Source organism: Cataglyphis hispanica, chromosome 12 (assembly GCF_021464435.1).
Source record: "Cataglyphis hispanica isolate Lineage 1 chromosome 12, ULB_Chis1_1.0, whole genome shotgun sequence".
Taxonomy (NCBI): domain Eukaryota; kingdom Metazoa; phylum Arthropoda; class Insecta; order Hymenoptera; family Formicidae; genus Cataglyphis; species Cataglyphis hispanica.
In genome coordinates this window covers 1,125,084-1,148,478 of record NC_065965.1, presented here as the reverse complement: position 1 = coordinate 1,148,478, position 23,395 = coordinate 1,125,084, and the positions used below count along the sequence as shown (strand labels likewise).

Below are 23,395 nucleotides of genomic sequence, written 5' to 3'. Positions count from 1 at the left end.
TTGCCTTGTACATATATATTTTTTGGCGTGAGAAACTATATGTACATACGCATTTGATAAAATTGCTTTAATCTAAACATAATTGTAATATGTTTTTATATTCCGATTTCCATTAAAAATTATATAGAATCTATTTTCTATAAATCTTAAAGAATTCATCTTTCATTCAGCATTGTCACGGAATTGTCGGTTATTTTTACAACGTGAAAAAAAAACATTATTTTCACTGTGAAGACAAAGAAAATATATTTTCGTCGGATTTTTGGATTCAAGATGAAAAATAACTCTCGCATGCGGTCACGAAAATAATTATTATATACAAAAATAATTAAGAAAATAAAAAAGAATTATTTAGTTACACATTTTCCCCTATTATGTATTGATTTATTTTATTAAACAAAATATTATGTGTAAAATTATGCTTTTTCGCTATTTGAGGACAAAATTAAAAGTACTGTTATCATTTATGAAATCACTTCTATTTTCGAGTCTTATACGTAAAATTCTTTTTTATAATGATTAACACTATCGAGCGAAATTCAAACTAACGGATTTGACGACATATCGTCGTAACATGCTATCGCCTTTCAGAATTTGATAACATTTGACACTGACGGCTTTAAGTCCGGAAATTGATCATATGTATATCATGGAGATGAATCTGTAAAATTTGCTGTGGTCTGAACAAAACAGTATAATTGAATAAAAATTTTCACCAGATCAAAATCGATATGTCAAGAGTGCATCATGTGCAATGCAAAGATAAAAATATGCAACTCAAGATTATAAAAGCAAGGAAATAGACACCCACATGCGCGTGTAAATATATTTATTAATAATATATATTTTAAAATAATAATTTATATTTATAAAATAGAGAAAGATTTTCATTTTTTGAATTTTAGATTACAAAAAATTCAAGATATGTCGTTCACTTATAACTATATTTAGATATATAATATAATCGCGCGCATATATCATTAGTAAATATCTTGCAACCTCATTATAAAATGTCAAATAAGGAAATAATAAAGTTATTTTAACATAATGTAAAAAATATTTTTTATATTTTTAAATTGTATTCCATGGCATATTGTAAAATCTACAGCATCTAAAACATGATATTTTGACTATTTTCAGAACATTCCAGCTGAAAGGTGTCTGATATATTAATTGACAATGTTGAGACAGTAATTGAACTACTTATGATACCTAAAAAATAAAAACATCTGGAACATTGAGTGGACCGCATTAAATTTGTAAGTCTTTTTACTTTTATTCTATTTAAAGCTTAATTCAGATCCTGTTACTTGTGTGGTGCATTTTCCAAAGCCTGAAATACTTATATTCTGAAAAGGATATTTATAATAAATTTACAATATAATTTTATGCTCAATAATAATTGATTTAAATACTATTAGTACCTTACATGAACGTTTGATCATGTTGTTCATGAATCATTGTTGCTCTTCGAGATTGAATCAGTCCAGACTGTCTATTATACAATTCTCTAACAAGACTATCTTTTTCTTGCTCAAGTAATGCTATTCGTTGGCTTTTTTTGCTAACTTCCTATTTTGTCACACATAAAAAGTCTAGATTAGATTAATTGTTTGGATGGATTTTCTATAATGAATTCTAAAATCGGTATACATTACCTCGGTTAATCTATGATTTTGTTGTTTAAGCCGTGATAACATATCCTGTTGAAGTTGGACTGAAGACGGAGTACTCAAGAAAGCGAGATTCATATGTAGAGGAAGCCCTCCACGTTCCCAGGTACTTATTAAGGCCGCTAAATGCCGATTTACTTCTAGCACTCGTGCACGTTGCAATTCTAAACGCTCCTGCTGTGCCTCTGTCCATTGTTCCTGTAGAAAATAAAATTGTATGTATATACATTGCACAATTTTATAAAATATAAGAGAATAAAAAATATATTTCTTTATACCACATGAGAGCCCATTCGTCCAAGATGTTTGATCTTCTCTTGCGTAGCAGAAATTTGTTTCAAGTACCATTCTCTAGCTTTGTCAACAGCAGTTAGACCTTGAAGTAATACATCTTTTTCTTGTTCAATCTGTTTCATTCTTTTCATCTAGAAGCATAATATATTAATTATATAAAACATCTCCTTTTAAAATATAAAAAATACAAAGGGGATTTCCAACTATATATAAGAATTATGTTAAATTCGAAATACAAGTTATTACAAATAACTTTTAAGAGATATGTGTATTAAGGTTAATACTTAATCGGGCATACCCAGAACCAATCACCAAAAGTTAGTTGAGAGTCCTAGAGGAGAACATCTTTACCATATTGTAATCAATACCATTCTGCAACGTGTGTCGCCTGGGCTCTCTGCGACGACCCGATGGTTTCTTAGATTGAAGACCAAGTTGATTAGTCTGTATATCAATCGCTTTACCATCACCCAGAACTCTGGCTGGTCTCAATAATGTCCTAGCATCCGGTCTATAATTAACAGTCTGCAACTGACGTTTTTCCTTCTCGTCGTTCATCATGAGACCCATTTGCCAATTCTGTAGAGCAGTCCTAATCTCAGACTTGTCAAAGTTACGGTCTGAACCCATCATTCTACCTTCTAATGCAGCACCTGTCCTTGGTGGCTTTGGTGGGCCATAAGTTTTATTGATCTTCGATTCCCCAATGTTTCTTCCATCCATTATTTCTAATTGTGCATTCATATCTTTGCGATTAGCCAGTAATTGCGGCATGCTGAGAGTGCGTTGCTGAGATATAGCATTATTGGGTCTTATTGTAGCCGTGTTGGGAGAGGTCCAAGCCGCTTTATTCTGACTGTCAGGAATGAGGATTGGTGCGGATGGGGGCCGGTTAGGCTGACCGTTATGTTTCTTAGAATCGGACTCTGTCTGTATTTGCAGCAGACAGATCTTCAAACCTGCGCAGAATCTTTCGAACGATAACATACCGCTCGGAGGTGTGACTTTCTTCAAGCTATCAAGGATATCTTTGGGCAAGCCCTGCGTGCCGTCGTCCTGCCATCGACCCTCAATATCAGCAAATTTTACGAAACCGGTGTTTTGATCATCCATTATGTCGAACAACGTGCGCATCGCGTTGACGAAATGCTTCGGCAATCCGTCCACAGTCGATGTTTGTATTTGTGCCATATTTATTTAAATGCGTCATATGCCTTTATCTGGATCCTATTCTTATCTTCTTAAAAGGACTCTGAAAACCATCTCTTATTTTTTTTTTCATTTATTCTTTTTTCCATTCATTCCATTCACCTGTTGATAACCGGCTAGAATAGACTCACCTTTCTTCAGGTCAGCATAGGCCATAGGTCATAGGCCAATTAAATATGTACTAGAAGAAATTGTAATTATGTATTTAACTGTTCGATTATTATTTCTCACAGACGTTCTACCATCCTTTTTTTCCCGCATATATTATCACACATTTATTTAAATTGTTATTGGTTCCTTTAATTGTTTAAATCCAGCAAAAAAAGCTTTGTTTCACTCTAAATTTATGATCGCATAAAAATTTGTTTTTCCTTGCAGATTAATTTTTCGCACAGTGCTATATGCAATCATAGCAGATGTGAATGGTCGCAGTTCGCACACAGGCACATGGCACACAGACGTCTATAGCTATATTAGGCTGCGTTCGGAAACACTACTCGATGGAGTTGCGTGAGTCGTGATGGAGGAATGATGCATCCTGGATGCAAATAGTTTCCGAACGGAGTTCGGAATTTGATCCTATTTAGACAGATTTGTATAATCAAACATATACATTTCTTTATGCATTTGCTTATAGATCAATTAATTTCCTTATGCATATTTTTAGGTGGCTATGCAAATCCGTCTGGATAAGCCCTAATGCTTGCCGAGCAAGAAGCGATTCACGGTAACCAATCAGTCTTTCGCTCTTATAGAAAAGTTGTAAGTTGATTGGCTGCCTTTTTCCGCGCGGCAAGCAATACCGCGTTCTGTGTGTAGGAACCACTCTGTGTGAGTCACGAATGTTAATAAGTCTCTCATATCCAATGTACAGATCAGTGAGTCCTCCCGTTTGAAAATATTTTTAAAAATAATTTTTACATAAATTTATCAAAAATATAGCGTTATTTCATTAACTAGTGGTTGAGATTGAATGAAATTGTAATTTAAAAGTAAGATCTAAAAGTAAAAAATCTACTGTCAGATTTCAAGTGTGTAGGTTGTGTATGTGTGCGTATGTATAATACATATACAAAATTGAAGAGATTAGATTTATTATAATTTTGCATTTATTTTTAATTTAATTACGATACATTGATGGTATTCTACATATATAATATTTTACCTGTACATTTAACAGAAATGGGATCAAGATCGAAACAGTATATTGATGAATCAAAATTTTAATTAATTCTTAGACTCTTAATTCCATTAATTTTTGCATTTATACGATTTTCCTCTGTTTATTGAAAGAAAAAAATTCTTGTTTCATCTCATTATTCATATGTTTCATTTCACATATTGTATATATATTATTAATTTAATCTGATTTTTTACTCTAAAGTATTCTCTAAAGTTAGATGGGTAAACTAATAAATTCATTCTCATCTATTCTATTTTATGTAGCCTCTTTTGACCTTGTGTATCGATTAACTCTTCAAAATAATTACATTAATTTTCTATGAGATAGCAAAGTTATATTAGTCTCTGAATTTTTGTCGATTCTTCAAACATTTTCAAAAATTTAAAGAGCATGCAATTATAGTAATGACACATCAATCTCCTAATTTCCCATAGCGACTACATCTTTATTATCATCGCAATGCAACTGCTGGTCTTCTTGGGAACGAGTCTCCTCGACATTAGGACTGTCATCGCTTCCCGAGGGCGAACTGTCCTGCGGAATATCGATGCCGTGAGTCAATAGGCTGGTTATCCTCTCGACATCGACGGTATCGTCCTGTTCATGGATTTTTTTCAGGGCGTTCGACACTATGCAAAGATCGCCTCGCAACTCGCTGACCACAGCCGTAATCTTCTGAGCATCTGTCAACACTTCCACTGACTGGGTGTACGGATTGTAGCGCACCCCAAATGGTCGTTGAATCTGATTAGCAAACGCTCTGGAAGTAATATGAATGTTAATACGATCTCTTATTTGATTTCGAAGAAAAAAAAGGAATCACGTTTGAACGAAAAAATCGGTAAGATATACATATGATATCGCAAAGAAAGCCATTTACCGCATTTTCTCTTTTGCTTCTTCTATGCTATCCGTATAATAATACGCATTCTGAAACGCAGTGATAATGCATTCCTGCTTGCACGTAACGTCCGGTTCGAATCTCATGGTTTTCTCAGGCGCGGATACCGCGTGTCTCAATTCCGCCACCGATGAAAGCAGACCGGCTCCGTAAACGCGAAACGTACCATCCTGTTTGCACAATCCAAACTCCACGGTAAAGAAGTATAGCTGAAAAGATAGAGAGGTCATGCAAAGTAATGGAAGATGATATGTCTTCATATTCAAAGATTCTTACAGTTGCCAATTTATCTATGTCTTCATCCGAAGCACCGAGAGAAGCCAGACCAAGTTCTTGAGAAAATTGCGCAAAACTTGGATTAGCAAGTAGCGGCATGTGGCCTAGCAGCTCATGACAACAATCTCTATAAATTGCGGAGTATTGTTTCTTAATTAATTTATTTGTTTAGTAATTATTTTTGATGTCGATAAAAATTATAACTAAAAAGATCAAAACTTATTATAAATATTTATTTTATATTATTTATATTTTATATTATTTTATATTATTTATTTTATATTTATTTTATATTATTTTATATATTATTTTATATTATTATTTTATATATTACTTGCACTTTCTATTCAAAAAGACGTGTCATATACTCACGGTTCCGGCGTGTAAAATGGATCGGAAGAGTGTCGAATGTATTGGGTGCAGTGGAACACTCGAAAAGCAAGTCCGGCAAGGAAATCCCGCGGTGTGAGATAACCCGCGACCGGACGGAGTTGAAATCCCGTTGTTCCTATAAATATCGATCTTTGTTTACACGCGTCATTCTTAATTATTTTCGTAAAACGTGATAATATAATTATATAGCAATCTCTCATACTCACGCTTTAGGAAAACGTTCACATCCTGCAGTTGTGGTATATTGTTTTCTCTAAGAGAGAGACAAGATTAAAAAATATTTTAAATGACGCTTTCTTGTGTGTAAATCGCTCAATATCTATATTTACACCTTTTTAAAATAAAATTATACTTGCAAGTACATTATTATACAAAATATAAAATATCATATATGCACATTTTTTGTAAATGAATAATTAATTTTTCTAACAAATTTATGTTGGAATAGATTTTAAGTTAATTATCTCTTTGTTATGTACCTGTATCCGCAATATTTGACTAACTTCGGCCAATTTTCCAGATATTCTTTGCACGCGTGTTTTTGATAGAGTTGGTGCAATTCACGGAAAACAGTCCCCCTAAGATAAAGATAAAGATATTTAAATAATTAATTATTTTTGGTAAATGTTGCTGCCATGTTCTGTGCTGTATAGAGGATATTATGTATTAAATATGTATTTCATTTATTGCGACACATTTTAAATGATTTTGTAAGTATTGTTAGATAAATTAATTATCGTTATCAAATCACTCAAATATTTGATTTCTGCCGAAAAGCTCTCGTTCTGATTAAGTTTGTTGAAGTTGCAATGGTTGTTTCGTAAATCGTTGCATTCAAGTCAGAGATATTGCATTAGCCGAGTTGCTACTCGATGCCGCGTCAAGGATAAATCAAATTGACGCAATTAAGGGTGCATTCAACGTGCCAATCTTATTTCGATTCGCGCTACAAAGAGACGCAGAAAAAGATATATATATATATATATATATATATATATATATATATATAGATAGATAGATAGATAGATAGATAGAGAGGGAGAGAAGAGAGAGATAGACTTTATCTCTTCTTAGTGAAAGATGAGATCGAAGATATCGAATGATAACTTAAATATCGAGAAGTCATTTCTTTTATCCATACTTAATTGCCTTCATGTACGCGAAAACACGTTCGTATCGTTTATAGTTTCACGAGAAAAAGTTGTATCTCGTGTCTCGAATAGTGTCATCAATTAATCCATGATTCTCTCTTTTACGATATGATATAAATGATTTTTAATATGTTTGCAGAGAGATTTTGTTCGGGATTTTTCTGTGTACTCATTTTTAATTTGAGAAATTACAAATTTAATTTTTAAAAATTATATACAATTTCCTTAAGTTACTATATTTTTTCATTCCTTTTTTTAAAACTTTTTTAAATTTTTCTGACAGTTTATTAAAACGAGTTTATTAAGCAAAATAGTTAGTTAATTTTATCGAGAATGTTGCAAATATGATTATAATTTTGTGTGAACAAAACATACCAGGTTCTGATTTCCTCCAGCGTATATTGCACCCTTGGTATCGGTTGACCGCTAAAATATTATGTCGTTATTAATTAGAAAGAATTCTCTTACGGGTAAATCGTTTACTCACTATCTGTAATTATAGGCGATCTCGGCGAACTCCTCGCGACGCTTACGATACACGGGATCTTTGAAACCCTGCAATTGCAGAGTAGTTTTGTTAAAGTGAGCAATAAACTCGAGAAGAAGTTGCTGCAACAGCATCTCGCATGCATGAAAATCATATCAAAAACGTACGGGATGGTCCGCGTCCAATTCTGAGCCATACATGAGAACTTTCTGCGCACGATCGAGGTCCGATATCTTTCGTGGGAACCAGGGCATGTCGACTTCACTAAAATCTATAAAATCGAAATTCTATCGTCTTAGCACGCGCGATAAGATATTCCATTATGAAATGTCTCCGAGAAGACAGAAACAATAAGCGTAAATCTCGATACAAATTTCATCGAATTTTCAAATGTAGTCTTCAAATGCGCCATAAAAATAATACACTTTAGTGAATTGTGATATTTACTTTAAATTGTTTAGTTTTTATAAAACCATCAAATTCTTTTACTTTGAATTTTAGAGCACTTTTAACCAGTTTTTACATATAATTATTGAGTAATTAAGTGAAAGATTAACTTAGAATTATCTCTGTTCAAATATTTAAGAGGTTACTAAATTATTAGAGATAATTATTGAACTAATATAGTTTTTATTTTAAAATGTTAACTATCGCAATTGGGATTAAAGTACAAGTTTATTCGAGAGCGGAGCGGATGCGTGAGAGAGAACGTGCAAAATAGAACGAGCTGGAGAGATAAAGAATGTCAGATTTCAAACGGCATAAAGATTTAATAAAGACGCTAACGATGTGTACAATATTTTATAAATATTTATAAGATATTTATAGATATTTACAAGACCTTTTTTGCAGCGACGAAAAGCACCGGTAGCGATAAATTCCGCGAAGACAACGATTACTTTCCGATATAAATTCACCGAGTTAAATTAATACTTTTTTTTTGCAGCTGTAATTACATATACGAGCGTCTGAGACTTTCTTCGAAGTGCGACTCGCTCATTCCGCGCGGTCTTTTATCAGAGCGTGCTCTTCTAGAAAGATCCCACTTGTCGGGAGAGATTAATAAATTTTTGGCGACAGTTTTCAGATTAATTTGTATGACTCGTGTTTGTTCGTAGATCTTTCTAAAAGAGCATTGATTTTTTGCCCGAAGATCCAGAATTTATCATCGCGGTCTTTCCATTGACAGTTAAGTGTCGGTCCATGTTTGGGCGCCAGTTGCCTCAACTTTGAATGTGATAAGCTTTCGATGATAACAGGCTCGGTTCTAAAAATTGGTGCAAATCTAGCCATGCAACGTGTCATCGTCAAGCACAACTACAATTACAATTGCGATTAATTGCGCGAATTAATTCCGCGTTCTCCGCTCAATCTCGAATAAAGAATTAAAATTGTATTTTATCGTATTGGAGCTTTGTTGGATAAAATTAAATGCACAATGACATATACATATATAAAATAATACAAAGACATTATCATTGTATTTAATCATATCTCATTATAATAAAAAATGAAAAATTTTCTTGATATTTTTTAATGCGTACTAATGGAGACTCACCGAAGCTTGTCGCGGCCGAGAGAGAAGGTGCGCGTGGTATACTTCCGATTTGCTCATAATGGGCAAGATTGATAGCCGCTACTTCGCGGCTCAACATTTTCATCAACTGTTCCATCCTCTTCGAGTCGCACTCGACATCCACGAGGATGTCATATTCGGAGCCGCGGCGCATAGACTTTCTCGATTCGATATGCACGACGTTTATACCTAGATCCTTTGTATGAAAAGAAAAATATGTCTTTCCTCATATTTTCTAAACGAACTTTTCAATATGTACGATACTAATGGCTCGGAATTTGGGAAGTGACTCTCCCTATGCGTTAATCGCGTTGTAAATTTATAATTTATCTGATGATAAAAATTATGAATAATAATTGTGAAATTAAGAAAAATAAATAAATAGCAAATTTGAATGTCAAAAATTATAATGGTAAATTTTTATAATTGATCTTATTTATTTATCTTTATTTATCTAATGGTAAAAGTTGTTTACAAAGACTATCAAGAATGCTTATATTATACTTGCGGAATTCAAATTTTGCAACTTGTTACATTTTTTTATCGCCTGATTTTCGATTATTCATTTAAATTCGCTGAATAACTTATGAAAATATTTGAGAAGAGACTATGATACAAATTTTAATGTAAATAACATATAACGAAAACGAAAAATACAGAAACATACCTGAAATACTTGAAGCGCTCGCGCTAAGCCACCGATTTGATTTTTCAGGGAAAATATTACAGAATTTTTGTTGTCGTTGGCTTGATTACTTTCTTCAACGGGAAGCTAAATTAACAAAAGACGTCTACTTGTTAAGATATTTCTTTCAACATTTTTACTTATAGATTTTAAGACACTTCTATGATGTTTAAAAAGCTCTTGATAAAATATAAGATTAAACAATTAAATTTTTTTAAATAAATTAAACAAGGAAAAGTGTTTATAGTTTATTATAAATATTAAATATTATTATATATTATTTAAAATTATTGACTCGTTAAAGATCAAATAAAATTTATTATTTTTTTATATTATCTGCGTTTTTTTTTTTTGTCAAATATATGATAACATACATTACGCGATTTGTGTAACGGACTTCCTTCTTTGACAGCCCAACTCTCGCCTCTTCTATATAACCACACCCCGAGAAGACTTTTCCCTGATCCACTCATAATGATTTTCACAAAAAAAAAATTTACAAAACAATGTGACAACGGAAGAATTTTTCTTGTCAATTTTGTTTATCAATGAAATTTATCTCTTAATATCTTGCGCGATATATACGATTTGATTTGTGATCCACTGATGACTCACTGTCTTTCAGGACGCGAGCAACAGAGTGTGGCGGTACCATCCTTAACAGGTCCTCTTAAGATCTCGGCCTCCCCCGCTTGTGCTCGTCTTTCTCAATGACGATCTTGCCGTGATTGGGCGGTGCACGGTGGCACCAGCGATTCCCATTGGTCGGATAAAACTTTTCATGGGGTTGAAGACAAGTGTTGGCTCACCCCGTTTAACGGCAAGTGGTGCCGGTCCTTGAATGTATTTTCTACAAGTGACGTCACTGGAGCGAATGATACGAGCACTGATACTGAAGAGTACGCGCAAAAATTGCAAGATCTTCAATAAATAAGATACAACAAGGTGTTTTTATTTTTACAATAAATTTTTATCTGAGAAATAAAACGCAATGTTTTGTGCGTAAAAAAAGAGAAAAGATGGAAGAAGGTTGAGATTTCAATTTATTTTATTTTACTTGTTAATATTTGATCCAAAAAAATTAATACTAGATAATATAAATAATTATTTATAAAAAATGTAGATTTTATTATGATTTCAGTAATATAAATTGTAAAATATATTTATAAATTATTTTACTTTAAATATCTTACAATTATAATTACATTAATAATATATTTCAATATTATAGATTAATATAAATTGTCCTATATTTTATTTTATAATTTTATTATAAAATACAAATTATTATTAATAATTATTGTACTAAGATATGTACTTTCTCTTCTCTCTTTTTATCTTTCTTGTGTTTATAATCGCTAATCATTACATTGGATATTTTTTAGATAATATTTAAATTATATTATAAATGTCAAATATGAACGCAATTTCTTATTTTTATAAAATTATCACGGAATAGAATGCATTTTTTCATTATAAAATGCTTAAAAAAAAGTTCAAACAATATAAAACTATGTGCTCTACGGTTGCAAATATCAAACGTCAAAACGAAGAAGCGGTCATCCCAGAAGGTGACTTCCTATCATGAGAAGAGAACTTTTTCAACGAGGCGGCGATTTCTCGTTTTCCGTCCTATTCCGAAACACAAAGACACCATTTAATAAAAGCTCGAACGCCCGCGAGGAACGTTTTCTCCCACCCTTGAGAAAAGTAGATGCAGCACATTACCAGTGTTCATCACTTACCGCTATCAGTTGCCACAGTTCTACCCTCGCTAAATTATACCGAGTGTTTCTCCGGCATTAAGAGAGATTGAGAGTATCGTTCGATCCTCGATACTCCTACCTTATCGGGATGCATTTCGAAGGCAGTAGTTCTTTCAAGGATATCTCTTACGAGTTTCGACCGGAATTCTGGTCGCGGTCAAGAATAAATTATCTATTTAACATTATTCAATCAATTTAATTTGCTACTAATTTTCGTTAACTCTATTATCAATTGTAATGTAAAATTTTTAAACTCGCTACTAAAATACGCTCTAAGATTAAAAATTAAGAAGTTAGAGTTACGAAAATATGCTTTTAAGGTTTAAAAAATCAAAAAATTAGGAATGATTAAGAAAAAAAAATTGAGAAATTTAATGATAAATCTTTTCGAAATTATAAGAAAATCATTTTGTGCGTATATGTAATTTTGCAATCGTATATTACCCGCATTTGGTGAATCTGTTCTGTCATATGTCAGTGATATGAGATATCAGTTTCCGCCACGATACATCACTAAATTTGAAACAGCAGAATAATTATCCATGGCATTATGTCGACATTGAGACTAAAAGAGGAGGATGAGACACTAGAGAACACGAATTTAGCTTCTGTCTTCTATTACGTTGCAAAGGCCACTAGGTCAGACGCAATTCGATACCGACAATTTCTTTTACCTCGTATTGTTTGAATTTTGCTCGAGATTACGCTAACGAGATTCTTCTCCGTCGCATAATAAACACGCGTTTAATTGCTACATCTATATCGTTTGAGCACTGATTTCTGTTCTTCAATATTTATAATGTTCGAATGCAAATGGAAATATTTTTAATTAATAAGAGATGTACAAATATATATTATATTTATTCTTAAATAATATTCCACAATCTTTTCTGTTCTTTTAAAATCATATTTTTTTTATTCTTTATATATATATATATATATATATATATATATATATATATATATATTTATGCAATTTATATATTTTATATTTTTATGCATTCTTTATACTTATCATATTTTTTTGCCTATTCGTGTCGTGTTGTCTCTCTTGACATCAATAGTCTCGCCTGTTGCTTCGATAACGTGAGATACATTCTTTCTTAAAGCTTTCAAAGTGGTCTCGAGTAAATCGATTAAAATTTTTTAATCGATTGGAGCGACCGAATTACGCAAAAACACTCCTCACGACGAAGAAAACGATGATTATCCATAGACAAACAGGAAAATCCTTTCTAAGCATGCTCTCAGCACGAAAGAAAAGTATAACAGGTGATTGAAGAGACAGGGGTGGTTGTAAGATAAAGAGTTATGGAAGGACACATACAAAGTGAAAAATGTTCTCCGCGTAGCTGGCGAAAAAAAAGTTGCTAAAAAAATAGATATTCACAAAATACGATCTTTCTATAATTTATATAATTTAATTAAATCTCATTTAAATTTATCATTTAATGGATTAATTCATTAATCATTCTCTACTTAAGTATGTGTTAGCAGTTATTAATACATTTTTAATTGTCGAGATTTTATCAATGTTGTTTAATTTTTCGTTTCATTAAATTCTAATCTTTTAAAATAAGAACTTGATTATTTAAACTAATTACAATTTTCGTGTTAATTGATATCAGAGAAATTGATTTTGATTCATAAAAAGTGAATGAGTATTTTAATTCATAATCTTTTCACAGACACGTTGCTTGATGAAATATCGCCAATTGGAAAATTTTTGATGAGTCATCGTCGGAATATGAAGAAGATAAATCTACTGTTGCAGCCACTGGTGTATGAGTGCAAAAGATCGATTGCAGGGCGGCTGTAAAATATTTAACCATCACCGGAATTTTATATCGCAACGTTCGCGTCGTTCTCCGCTGCGAATTCTAAGCTACTTCGGAAGATACGACTGTAAACTCCTGGGGTTTATGCTCCCTACTGATAAATGTTTCATTGCGTAGTATATCGACCGCAGCGCGCTAGATCCACAAATGTTCGAACAAAGGCTTGGTCCACATTTTTTTTTTTTTTTTAATTAGAATATAAATGGCTCACATTTTCTCGAAACGTGTAGGTATAGTCGCGCTCTCTATTGTTTTTTTTTTTTTTTTCATAATGTCTCTGAAAATATGTTTGAAAATTAGACAATAGAAAGTTTGAATAAAAATTGACCTAATATATTAAAAACATATTATTTTATAATAAAATCTTTGTTTTAGAAATAAAACGCGTTAATTGTTAATTAATTTATAATTAGTATATAATTATGCTATCCCAACTTAAACATAACAACTAAATCTCTTGAAGGAGTTCAAGATAGATAGAAGCGTATTCGTGGTGTTCATTTAACGCTGTGCGACCATTAAATCTTGATCTCTCGTTAACCCGACGAGTTCGACGTCGTGTTTTAGCGTCGTCATTAGTGGTCGCTGTATTTAACGCTAAATGCAAGATGAAAATACGCAGCCAAACATTCACCCTACAGTGTAGCTCTCGTTTTACTTTTTTCTTTCTCTCTCTCTTTCTTTTTCTCTTCTCTTTCTCGAGAATCCCGGCCCACCCCCAACGCGAATGAGCAGGCGCGCGACGTTCACCACGCAGGAATCAATAGGGGTTGCGTCGCGTTTGCACGGAGTCGAAGCGACGTCGGCGACAACGTCAGCGACATCTTTTCACCCCGTATGTTTCCTGGGGGTCGACGAGCAGCTCTCCTCCAGGCCGCCACGGCCGCCCTCGAGACCGACCCCTGCCTTGTGCCCTGCATTTTGCTCATCCTGTAAACGCGACGCGACGATGGCTGACAGCGAGTTCGAGGAGTTCCGACACTACTTCGAGAGGCTGCCCCAACATCTGAAGACCCCGCTTTCCAACTACACGTGAGTATGCGCTCCGCGATAAACCTGTCTTCGGAACAGATGACATCGTTGATGCGATAAGGACCGTGACAGCGACGTTTGCGAAAGGCGGCGATCTGGAATTAAAAAAGGGCAGCTAATTTAGACGGGGAAGCGGGGAAGAAGGATTAATGATCGCATTAGAAGTTGAAATAAAACGATAATATATCGCACAGGTCATTTATTGTTACCAAGTAAAAATATACAGGGCAATGTAGATTGTAGATAGCGCACCACGTTGATAAAATCGAAAGTGCATGGATATATAAGAAATATCAGTAATACGTCATTGTCTATTTTTATGAAATTGATGAAAATAAATGTAGATAATTGGACAAAATTATATTTAATATTATATCATTTAACGAACTATCATTCGTCTAGATACATCATATTTTTATCACAATAAAAAATATTAGAGAATATATATATATATATATATATATATATATATATATATATATGTATATGTATATATAAAATGCAGAATATGTATGCATGCTGGATTCTCTAAAAGTATCAATTATTTTACAATATATGCACAATATTGAACTTTTATATGACAAAATCAGATATCTATAGACAAATGAATAATGTATATTATTCATATAATACTTATAAAAAACAATGAACTCATTCTTACATTTTCCTTTCCAATAAATTGTATCAACTCCTATAAAATTTGTACACATAATTTATTTACATTGTATTTTGACAAGTAATAAGATTGATAATTAGAATTGACAATTTCAGAAATAATCTTTAGTAGGAATTATGACACCGATTGTTAGGAGTTAAAAAAAAATACTCTTTAATAGCAAAATTTATTATCTTTATATTTCGTCAAAAACTTCTGCTTAACAAATTCAAAGATGTCAAGTTATTGCAATACTGTATAGGATTGTAAAGTAAAAAGAAAAAATGTGTCAATGTATCTAACAGACATATATGACACTAGGAGATTCAAGCAAGTTATAAAATCGTAATTTAAAATTACCGAGAGATTCGATGATTAGATTAAAAATCATGAAAGAACAGCCTAGTTGTATCGGCATCGTGCCTTTAAAATTATTGATCTTGTGGCATAAGTGACACAAGGATACAAATGCGACATGAAACTGCAACGCGTATATAGACAACTTTGATGATGATCTACGGTTTTTGTTGTAACGCACACACACACACACACACACACACACACACACACACATATATATATGTTGCCTTTATCATAAATAACCGATGATTCTATTTACAGAGATTTTATTTTCTATTTATCTATTGTTAAGTTATGTGAGTGTGAGAGTCTCTGGCATGCGATTTAATTATATAATTTTGCGTATAGCGTTTAATCTTCATAATCATAATATGATAATGTAATCATGTTTGTATAATCATAGTCTTGATTGCTGATCTCCTTAAGAGAGTTATAACTATTATTATATAACATTATTAAAAAAATTTTAATCAATTATTTAAAATTTTGAAAGAAAGATTACATCACGCAACAATGTATTAATTCACAAATAATAAAGCAATTATGATACATTTTTTGAATAATTAAGAAACAATTCGCTATCAGATATACTTCATTGATTTTTCATTATATGTCACATTTTTGAATCGTGTTTTTAACACAAATTTAATGTATCTTATATGGATATCTAACGATTTGGCTATCAGGCTCGTACATGATGTAATGATCGATGATTCGCCAACATCTTCGCAAGGAAGCGATGAAGAAGTCGGCAGATCCTGTGACGTCGTTACCGGCGACTCCGAGGATGAGGAAGTTGTCGTTATTCATCGACACGATGATCAAAGCGGACATACCACCCCTGATGACAGCGAGGAGCTGGACCATCACTGTTCGATCGTAGCTGATAGCGATTTCAGGTTGGTAACATCGTAAGTGTTCATTCATTATTATAAATTATATCCTTATATACTTTATTTATGCCTTATTTTTCTTTGACGTATAATTTTATTCTCTATTGGTTACCAATATATCGGATAAAACTTGCAATATTTTGACGGAATATTCTTTGACAAAAGGCATAAAGATTCGAGACAAGAAAAGCGATAAAGATAAAATATTTTGATTTATAGCAACTTAATTTCAAATTTAAAGCAATATTGGAAATAAAAGAATCATGTCAATTTTTTCGCGCAATAAGACAATTAATATTCGAAATATTTGATTTTTTTTCATATTTTGCATTATAATGCAAAATAAATTTCATTTGCCAAATAATTTATAATTCTGAAAAGTTACAATTGCGTTGCAACTTGTCATTTATTTCACGTTCAAACACAATTACATCTTAATATCTGCATCATGTATAATGATGTACATCATCACATTTACCATAACACCACAATTTTATAAAAATTCTAATATTATTAAAAATAACTCGAGTGGCCTCCGAAAATACTTTCTAATATTTTATGAGCGTTTCAAATATGCATTACTTTTTGCACTTCCCTTATCTCTTATCAATCATTAAAATTTGAAGAGATTATAAAACTGCTGATCGAATAACATATATTACAATCTTTCATAATTTTGCGATGGCAATTCTTGGCGACATATAAACTTTAAAGCCATTTCAATCAAGAACGAGAATTTTTTTACTCGTATTTGCCAACGGGTTATATAAACGGGTTATAAAAATGAAATAGGCAGCATGGGAAATGATAGCTTAGCTCACTATATGACTATCGTTGGATGATATTAGCCTGTTCGGTGGATTGAGCAGCAGGGGTCGATCAGTAGGCGGCGGCGGACCAGGACCGGGCGGGGGTGTCAATACTGTATCCGGTAACGGCGGTCGGGATAGTGTCGTCAGCGATGTCGGCGACTCGTGTTCCAGTTTGAGCTCCTGGCCTACGCCGGAGCACGTGCCCTCGAATCGACCCGGAAGCGGCGGCACAGAGCGCAGACGTCGAAGGTTGCCGGAAATTCCAAAAAACAAGAAATGTAAGAAAAACATGTAAATAGATAATTCATTCAATAATGATAACATTAATAAAAAGAAATTAGCGTTTCTCCAATCTTACATTTTGTATTATCGAAATTATTGGAAGAATGCATGAGTGATAATTTATTTAATTAATGATAATATTAACGAAATCTGTTACATAAAAATTCTTCAACTTTATACTGTCAAATTGTAATTGTAAATAATCAGAATTTTCAAAAATCCTATAAGAAACGATATGTATGAGAAAATTAAAATTGATTATAAATGATAAATATGTCAATGCATGCACGCAGCTTCTGATAGACATCAGCTGTATCATTTTTCGCGTAACACGTTAGTTACATGTATTGATGAAATGGAGAAATCAACCGCGTTGTCAACCACAATAAAAAAAAATCCAGTCCAGTTATATCATATCAGTTCTATAAGAAGCATACTGTAGAACAGTTTTCCATATGTAATCGCGATGAACCTGTCGTCTTGTAAATTCAAATGCATTTATCTAACTATCATTTCGCAATTGTGAAGAAAGTATTTAAATTTCAGTAAACTTTTTTTGCACGTGTGAAAATTTGATATGATAAAAAGAGCCAAAAGTAGATATAAAAGAAAAAAAAATTAAAAAAAAACCAGAAGTTATTCATTTTCTATTTTCACAGTATTTATTTAAGAAAGAGATTTTAATATGTGATTGATTATCCTGGTCTCAGCTACGCCCATGTGCCAGACGTCCATGCAGACGTCATCTTCTCTGGCAGATGAATTGAGCGCTGCCACCGGCTCGACATCGGTCCGGCCTCATCTTATCCTGAGGAAATGTCATCCCAGACTTCGTCACGAGGACAGCTCACCTGATAGCGAGAGAATGGCCACCGACAGTGGTCATTCCACCGCTCATTCACCTGAAAACGGACCCAAAAGCGTATCGCCCATACCTTGTAATACTCTGCAAAACACGGATTCGGTATCGCCTAGTAGCACTCCGGGTAAATTTGCATTAATCTTTAATATTAGAAAAATACGCAATTAAATTTTTGGCTCAGAAAAAAAATAAAATAATTTTTTAAAATTTTGCAAAACGCATAATATTATAAAAAAACAATAATATGTTTCCGATGATTTTATTATTAGATTTTTCTGCGAGGAACTGTATAAGTTTGTAGATTCCGTTGCCTTCCGTAAAAGTCGGGGAGGAATTATTGTTCGTGTTATAAATTGTTTTCGCACGGATCAGAATAACTAGGATCAATACCAGTTTGTTTTTTTCATTTTCAAGGAAGCGGAGGCGTACCGTTTACCCAACTGGAACTGCTGGAGGCAACGCATCGAGGTCTGCACAAGTTCATACCACGACATCACGACGAAATTGATCTTGAAATCGGAGATCCTATATACGTGCAGAAGGAGGCTGACGACCTATGGTGCGAAGGTGCGTAAAGATATCAATTTCGCGCCATTCAAGATATCGAACTTTAATCATAAGCTTCCTTTCCATTTACCTAATAAAATCGACTCAATTTCTTCAGTTTTCTAACGATAATGATAAACTGTCAAACAACAAATATCCAGACGACACATAAAGAGATCTAAGTAAAATCCTATTCTTTCGAACTTTTACATTTTTTTGTTTACATTTTTAAACATGTATAAAATTTATGGAGAAGATCGTTACTTGTTAAAAATGTTTCGTCATCTATACATATAATAAAAATCGTGTAACGAATAGTTGATTTAAAAATAAGACTGAATATCTAAAACTAATAAGATACATATTAGACATTTATTTAGCTTAATTTCCAAGAAATCTTAAATAAGTAAAAATAAGAGAGAGAAAAATAAAAAAAAAGAAGCAGTACAATATTAATGTATAATATAAGTACTGATATAAATATTCAGATTTATTATTATTGATAAAATCTACTCTTCTGTTCTTCATGTGTTAGGAGTAAATCTGAGGACAGGCCGACAAGGTATCTTTCCGTCAGCTTACGCGGTCGACATGGACTACAGTGACTTCGACCCCACCGCGCCCAAAGTAAAGAGAGAAAGATATCTCCTGGGTTACCTGGGTTCGGTAGAGACCTTGGCGCACAAGGGTACAGGGGTGGTTTGTCAGGCTGTACGGAGGATCCTACGCAACTCATTGCAGGATCCGCCCGTCTCGCAAGGCTGCATCTTGGAAGTATCCGATCAAGGTCTTCGAATGGTCGATAGAAGTAAACCAAGAGTAAGCGATTCCTTGTGATTGAAATTTATTCGTATATATGTGATTTATACGATCTATTTATTTTAATCCTCAACAAAAACCGTACATTTTGTTAAACTTTTGATATATCATAGAGTTTTTACATCCCATCTAAAAAGAATTTATATATAAGCAAATTATTTTATTTAAATTATTATTTTTTTCGTTTAAACCTTTATTTGTATACATTTAATATTACGCAAATATTATATAAGTAACTAAAAAGAAAAATAAAAAAATCAGAGAATTTCTAATTGTCATTGACATGGTTTTGCAGAAAAGTCAAGGTCCCTGTCACGACTATTTCTATTCACTGAAAAATGTATCGTTCTGTGCGTTTCATCCTCGAGATCATCGTTACCTCGGCTTCATCACGAAGCATCCTACTCTACAGAGGTTCGCTTGCCACGTGTTCATCGGTCTGGAATCCACGAGACCAGTCGCCGAAGCTGTCGGGTGAGTCATTCTTTATGTAATTTATTTTATTTTCACAGAGAATTTGATTTTTTTTACATTCTGCGTTAAATTTCTTAATTAAAAAATTTTTAATTTATTTATAATTGATTTCTTAATATTACTAGTAATAATAATGTATATTATATATTAATACATTCTTTCTTTATATATTATTATATTATTTTATTATATTTTATAAATCCTTATATAATTAAAAAAATGATAATGTATTATATAATCTGTATTCAAAAATTTTAATTATTTTATAAATATCCTTAAAAAATGAAAAAGAGAGAACCTTGTGTCCTGCGTCCTGATGAAGTGTTCATGGATCACAAGCGATAACTCTAGATTTTTTTTTCAGACGCGCTTTTCATCGGTTCTACACAAAATTCATCGAGACTGCTTTCCCAATAGAGGACATCTACATTGAATAAATTGCTCTCGGCCTGACATATAACGGCTGTAGAGAAAATAATAAATCTCACTTCTCCCTTGCCCCTGTACATATCGCCCGCTAATTGTAGATATAAAATAATACGCGAATCAAACACCCAATTTATACATATATTGAACATATGTATATCTATGTGTACTGAGCGTTTTTGGGAAGCGTCACGACGGATTCAATTTTCCATTATAACATACTCTGTTCCTAAAAAATTCTTTTCTATTTCATGCATGCGATTCAATATAATTCTACATATGTAAAAGAGAGCGGAAAAAAATAGCTCATGAAAGAATAATATTGGTTAATTATTTGATTTTTTATCATAGACATCATGTCGTTTAAAATTAACTATTTTTATACTGGAAGATATTCAAATACGTTTTTGTTTTTTTGGCATTAAATTATAATGGTTGAGTATATACATAGTGTTATTATTTTATAAAACTTTTTATGAGCATAAGATAATTTTCTTTCCAAATATTAAAAAATTTTATTGTTGGAATGTTTCTGCTAACGAAACGCAAAATGCGACACAGCAAAAAAAAAAGTTCACGAATGAAGAATAATATATATTGACGCTTTAACAATTGATAAAAATTGATCTGTTTTCAATTGCGAAAATTTATTTCTATCTATTTCTATACTATATTCTCACAGTTGAAAGCAGAGCAAATTTTGCAAAATAATTTAATCGTTCAACCTCATTAACGTCCCAATTATAATAACGTCACTTTTGATTTGATGAAAGTTTGATTAAAAAAAGTCTTTATATTTATGTTTCAAAAAGTATACATCAATTTTTCAAATAATAAAAATATTAATATTGCAATAGATACACGCATATATATTGATACTTAAAATAGATTTTTTTAAAATTTAAATCGCATGAATACAAAGAAATTAGAAATTGTTTAATTTTAGATCAAAGAGCAATTTTTGGCAATTAAACGGTTAAATATCACGACTCAACGTAATTAATAGTCGCGTCATGCCTGAAAAGAAGTTCGTTAAATATTCTTTAAAAATTTGATAATTAATAATTAGAATGCGAATTAATTCCTAAAATCGCAATCCTATGACCAAGTTAATTCGTTTAATGATATACATATAGAAAAAGGGAATGACAATAGTGTTGGCTCACATTGGAGTTGGATCACATGAAGTTTAGCGAAAAGAAAATCGTAGCAGAGATTAAACCATTAACCGATTTAAAAAAAAAAGATGCTTAACTTTTTTGGCACGCATCGGATGTGCTTTTTGCTGATGGCATACTTCATCGTAGCAACGAATAGTCGTCTAGAATCTAGAACGATCTCCAATTGTATTGTTCTTATTGTAAGAGGACAGCGGTCAATGTGTATATGTGCGCTCCGTTATTAGAATCTCGTATATTTTTCTATCCTTTGCTCTCTGTAAAATCACCAATTATAAGTTTCGTTATTATGACGATAATATTTTAAGTACTCTTGAATCTCTTCCGGTCTCGTCCGACTCTGTGAAAGACACTATCGAAATAACGCACATTGGCCTCTGTATCGAAAATATTATTATGCTGCATTGCAATGTTTTCGCCGAATATACAGTATAAACTAAATTGCAAGTACCATTTCGTTGCGGATAATGTGAAATAATAAAAAAAAGAGTAGAAATGAAAAAAAATATGATATTACTTGTGCGTGCAATTGACATGAACAGTATTATTATCAATTGATACTACTACCGCTATTAATCTGTCTTTATTTTATAATCCCTTTTTCATTGCGGATAAACTGCATCTGTTGATCAGGAAACTTTTATCGAGAGGCAGTCAGTCATCAATTTAATCGATGAACACAATTGTATTTACAAATTGTTTTTAAATTATCAAGTGGTCACTTTCGCAATTTAATTTAAAATATGCGTGAAATACAAACAATAAGAATTAGCAAAAAAATTCATTAAAATATTTTTTTATAAATATCTAGTTATTTTAAAAAAGCTCGTAGATTCAAACTTTATGTGGTATTTCGGTATAAAAAAATTAAAACTATAATATTTTACGATAAAATCTCGCGATTTCGTAATTAAAACTTTCTGTATACATATTAAGAATCTTATTGATTGACATCTCGACAATACAAATTCTGCGCATTGTTTCATTTGACAATTAGTGTATGTCAGATAAGTATATGACTCTTACACACGATAAACAACTTTATACACATTCAACACAACATGCATCTATTATACGGTATATTGAATAAAAATTGAGAGACAATTTACGATGATTATTCATTTTAGGATCTCTCACTGTATCGCGATATGCAAAACATTTACACGTGCCTTTGATTAAGATCGCCTCGAAATGCGGTGCCTTTTCGATTATTTTCTCATAGAGCTATATCGCTGTTGTGCAGAAATTCATTATTCTGACGACATAGTGATTCTTCTCAAATCTGTTCAAGACACATTATCGAATAAAATAATAGAGATGTGAGATACAAACGAGCGTTTTCATTGAGTAATATATATATATATATATATATATATATATATATATATATATATATATATATTATATCTATCATCTTCTCGTTCATTAAACAATTAGATCTGATAGCAATAACATAAACATTTAAAAATTTTAATTGAACAATTCTTTTTACACTTTTTATCGTATGTACTGTATCTAATGTGACGAAGTCTTTACGATTTTATGTTTATGAAACGATCAGTCCTGCAGTTATTTCGCGAGTCTATTAATTTAACAAAAAACATATTAATATTTTATATTAATA

The 23,395-nt window shown here is 32.2% G+C and overlaps 3 protein-coding genes and 1 long non-coding RNA gene across 13 annotated transcripts; 2 read left to right on the top strand and 2 right to left on the bottom strand.

The window, feature by feature from the left end:
- The first annotated feature begins 256 nt into the window (after positions 1–256).
- LOC126853425 (uncharacterized) lies at positions 257–10,852 on the top strand. 3 transcript variants are annotated; one of them, XR_007687960.1, is made up of 9 exons: positions 257–819; positions 1,141–1,259; positions 1,689–1,779; positions 3,555–3,771; positions 3,844–4,007; positions 4,794–4,911; positions 4,978–5,200; positions 5,301–5,455; positions 5,539–5,675. It is a non-coding gene; the product is annotated as an uncharacterized LOC126853425 (long non-coding RNA). The 3 variants fall into 3 exon arrangements; XR_007687958.1 differs by having other exon boundaries at positions 3,555–4,007; XR_007687959.1 differs by lacking the exons at positions 5,301–5,455; positions 5,539–5,675 and adding an exon at positions 10,454–10,852 and having other exon boundaries at positions 258–819; positions 3,555–4,007.
- On the bottom strand, positions 1,210–3,548 carry LOC126853414 (suppressor APC domain-containing protein 2). Of its 5 annotated transcripts, none has more exons than XM_050599135.1 (6): positions 3,308–3,548; positions 2,319–3,232; positions 1,952–2,098; positions 1,659–1,871; positions 1,430–1,572; positions 1,210–1,349 (listed from the first exon to the last, which is right to left on the bottom strand). In XM_050599135.1, the coding sequence occupies exons 2-6, from the start codon at positions 3,156–3,158 to the stop codon at positions 1,343–1,345; spliced, it is 1,350 nt and encodes a 449-aa protein (XP_050455092.1). In that variant the 5' UTR covers positions 3,159–3,232; positions 3,308–3,548; the 3' UTR covers positions 1,210–1,342. The 5 variants fall into 5 exon arrangements, with proteins under 5 accessions (XP_050455092.1, XP_050455091.1, XP_050455090.1 ...); XM_050599134.1 differs by having other exon boundaries at positions 2,319–3,219; XM_050599133.1 differs by having other exon boundaries at positions 2,319–3,548.
- LOC126853413 (tryptophan 5-hydroxylase 1) lies at positions 4,345–10,422 on the bottom strand. Its single transcript, XM_050599132.1, has 12 exons — positions 10,203–10,422; positions 9,811–9,915; positions 9,126–9,339; positions 7,735–7,838; positions 7,568–7,635; positions 7,456–7,506; positions 6,409–6,507; positions 6,136–6,182; positions 5,909–6,044; positions 5,537–5,663; positions 5,240–5,469; positions 4,345–5,119 (listed from the first exon to the last, which is right to left on the bottom strand). Exons 1-12 carry the CDS (start codon positions 10,299–10,301, stop codon positions 4,780–4,782), a joined length of 1,620 nt encoding a protein of 539 aa, XP_050455089.1. The 5' UTR covers positions 10,302–10,422; the 3' UTR covers positions 4,345–4,779.
- Positions 10,853–13,937: 3,085 nt separating the features above from the next.
- Positions 13,938–23,102, top strand: LOC126853412 (JNK-interacting protein 1). 4 transcript variants are annotated; one of them, XM_050599130.1, is made up of 8 exons: positions 13,938–14,464; positions 16,166–16,390; positions 17,242–17,462; positions 18,177–18,452; positions 18,743–18,895; positions 19,410–19,693; positions 19,989–20,167; positions 20,532–23,102. In XM_050599130.1, exons 1-8 carry the CDS (start codon positions 14,160–14,162, stop codon positions 20,602–20,604), a joined length of 1,716 nt encoding a protein of 571 aa, XP_050455087.1. In that variant the 5' UTR covers positions 13,938–14,159; the 3' UTR covers positions 20,605–23,102. The 4 variants fall into 4 exon arrangements, with proteins under 4 accessions (XP_050455087.1, XP_050455084.1, XP_050455088.1 ...); XM_050599127.1 differs by having other exon boundaries at positions 17,221–17,462; XM_050599131.1 differs by having other exon boundaries at positions 13,939–14,464; positions 16,166–16,378.
- Positions 23,103–23,395: the final 293 nt, after the last annotated feature.